This window comes from Mauremys mutica, chromosome 12, assembly GCF_020497125.1.
Source record: "Mauremys mutica isolate MM-2020 ecotype Southern chromosome 12, ASM2049712v1, whole genome shotgun sequence".
Taxonomy (NCBI): Eukaryota; Metazoa; Chordata; order Testudines; family Geoemydidae; genus Mauremys; species Mauremys mutica.
In genome coordinates, this window is record NC_059083.1 from 36,848,040 (window position 1) to 36,849,956 (window position 1,917).

Below are 1,917 nucleotides of genomic sequence, written 5' to 3' on the forward strand. Positions count from 1 at the left end.
AAGCTACATTGACTTTAATGTAGCGATGCCAATTTACACTCCTGTGATAACACACCAGAGTAGTGCTCTGTTTCTGAGAGGTGAAGAACACTTGTTCCTCCAGTCAATAGAAGTGATGAATGCTGTGCACCTTTGACATTCACATCATGAGAGATTATGGAGAGGGGAATCAGGGTCACTCTCTCTCTCACTATAATCCTGACCATTGCCCTTCTCTTTCCCTCCACAGGAAGGACACATTGAAGTAAGAAAGAAAATGTCCAACCAAACCAACATCACTGAGTTCCTTCTCCTGGGATTCTCTGACATTCGGGAGCTGCAGATTTTGCACTTTGTGGTGTTTCTAGTGATTTACCTGGCAGCCATGATGGGGAATCTTCTCATCATCATGGTTATAGCCCTAGACCACCACCTTCAGAGCCCCATGTACTTCTTCCTGATGAATTTGTCCATCCTAGACCTCGGCACCATCTCTGTCACTGTCCCCAAATCCATGGCTAATTCCCTCATGAACACCAGGTCCATTTCCTATTCTGGATGTGTGGCCCAAGTCTTTTTCCTCGTCTTCTTTGCTGTATCTGACTTCGCCTTACTCACCGTCATGGCGTACGATCGATATGTCGCCATCTGCAAACCACTGCAGTATGAGACTATAATGACCAGGAGAGCTTGTGTCCAAATGGCAGCCAGTGCCTGGATCAGTGTTATTCTCTACTCTGCAGTGCACACCGGAAACACGTTTGCAATATCTTTCTGTGGAGGCAACATGGTGGATCAGTTCTTCTGTGAAGTCTCACAGCTCCTCAAGCTCGCCTGCTCTGACACGTACCTTGGTGAATTTGAGCTACTCATCTTGAGTGCATGCTTATTCTTAAGCTGTTTTGTTTTTATAATTCTGTCATACACTCAGATCTTCCAAACAGTGCTGAGAATCCCCACTGAGCAGGGTCGGCATAAAGCCCTATCCACCTGCCTCCCGCACCTCATTGTTGTCTCCTTGTTTGTTTCCACTGTCATCTTCGCCTACCTGAAACCCACCTCCAGTTCTCCATCAAATCTGGATCTCATAGTGGCTGTTCTTTATTCCGTGCTGCCACCAGTGATGAATCCGATCATCTACAGCATGAGGAACAAGGAAATCAAAGCTTCCCTGAGGAAACTCATTGGGTGGAGGTTATTCAGCAAGAATAAAATGTCTATATTTCTCTTATGAACATGGATCTTATCTGTATTTCTTTACAAACACAATCCATTGAAGATACTTTGTTATTGTTATTGTCGTCAACAGGCCAATTCACCTTGAATGGTCCCTTGAAATATGTGTTAACTATTTACACTAAACAATCTGTTCCAATTTGTATTTAGCTGTAACACTCTATTTGCATTTCCTAGACCTGAAGAAGAGCTCTGTGTAAGGTCAAAAGCTTGCCTCTCTCTTACCAACAGAAGCTGAGGAATAAAAGATCTTACCTTATTCACCTTCTCTCTAATATCCAGGGACCAACATGGCGACAACACCACTGCATAAATCAGTGTTGTGTTATTCTTGATGTTGTTGAAAGGCTTATTTAAGAGGAAGCTTTTGCAATGTTTCCTAAAGACAATCAGACTCTGGATAATGAGGCCAAATTTTGATCCCATTGATGTAACCGGAATTTAGCCACTCACTTCAAAGGAATCATGATTTGATCAGTGGCCAATACACACAAGGATCCAAGTGTGGGTAAAGGCAGCTTGCAGAAAATGAATGCAACAGAGTTATAAGGGTGAGATTCCCATCTCAGCTAAACCAGAGCAGATGCAGAGTAGCTCCATTGACACCACCAGTTTAATACTGACAAGGTCTTGGACCAAAGACAAGGGATTAAGTTCAGTACTAACATAAACTCTGGTACAAGTTATTTGTCAGGGGTCATT

General features: G+C 43.2%; 1 protein-coding gene across 1 annotated transcript; it reads left to right on the forward strand.

Annotated features, from left to right (window-relative positions):
- Positions 1-256: 256 nt before the first annotated feature.
- LOC123346201 (olfactory receptor 14A16-like) lies at positions 257-1,213 on the forward strand. The gene has a single exon (XM_044983470.1). It carries the CDS (start codon positions 257-259, stop codon positions 1,211-1,213), a length of 957 nt encoding a protein of 318 aa, XP_044839405.1.
- Positions 1,214-1,917: the final 704 nt, after the last annotated feature.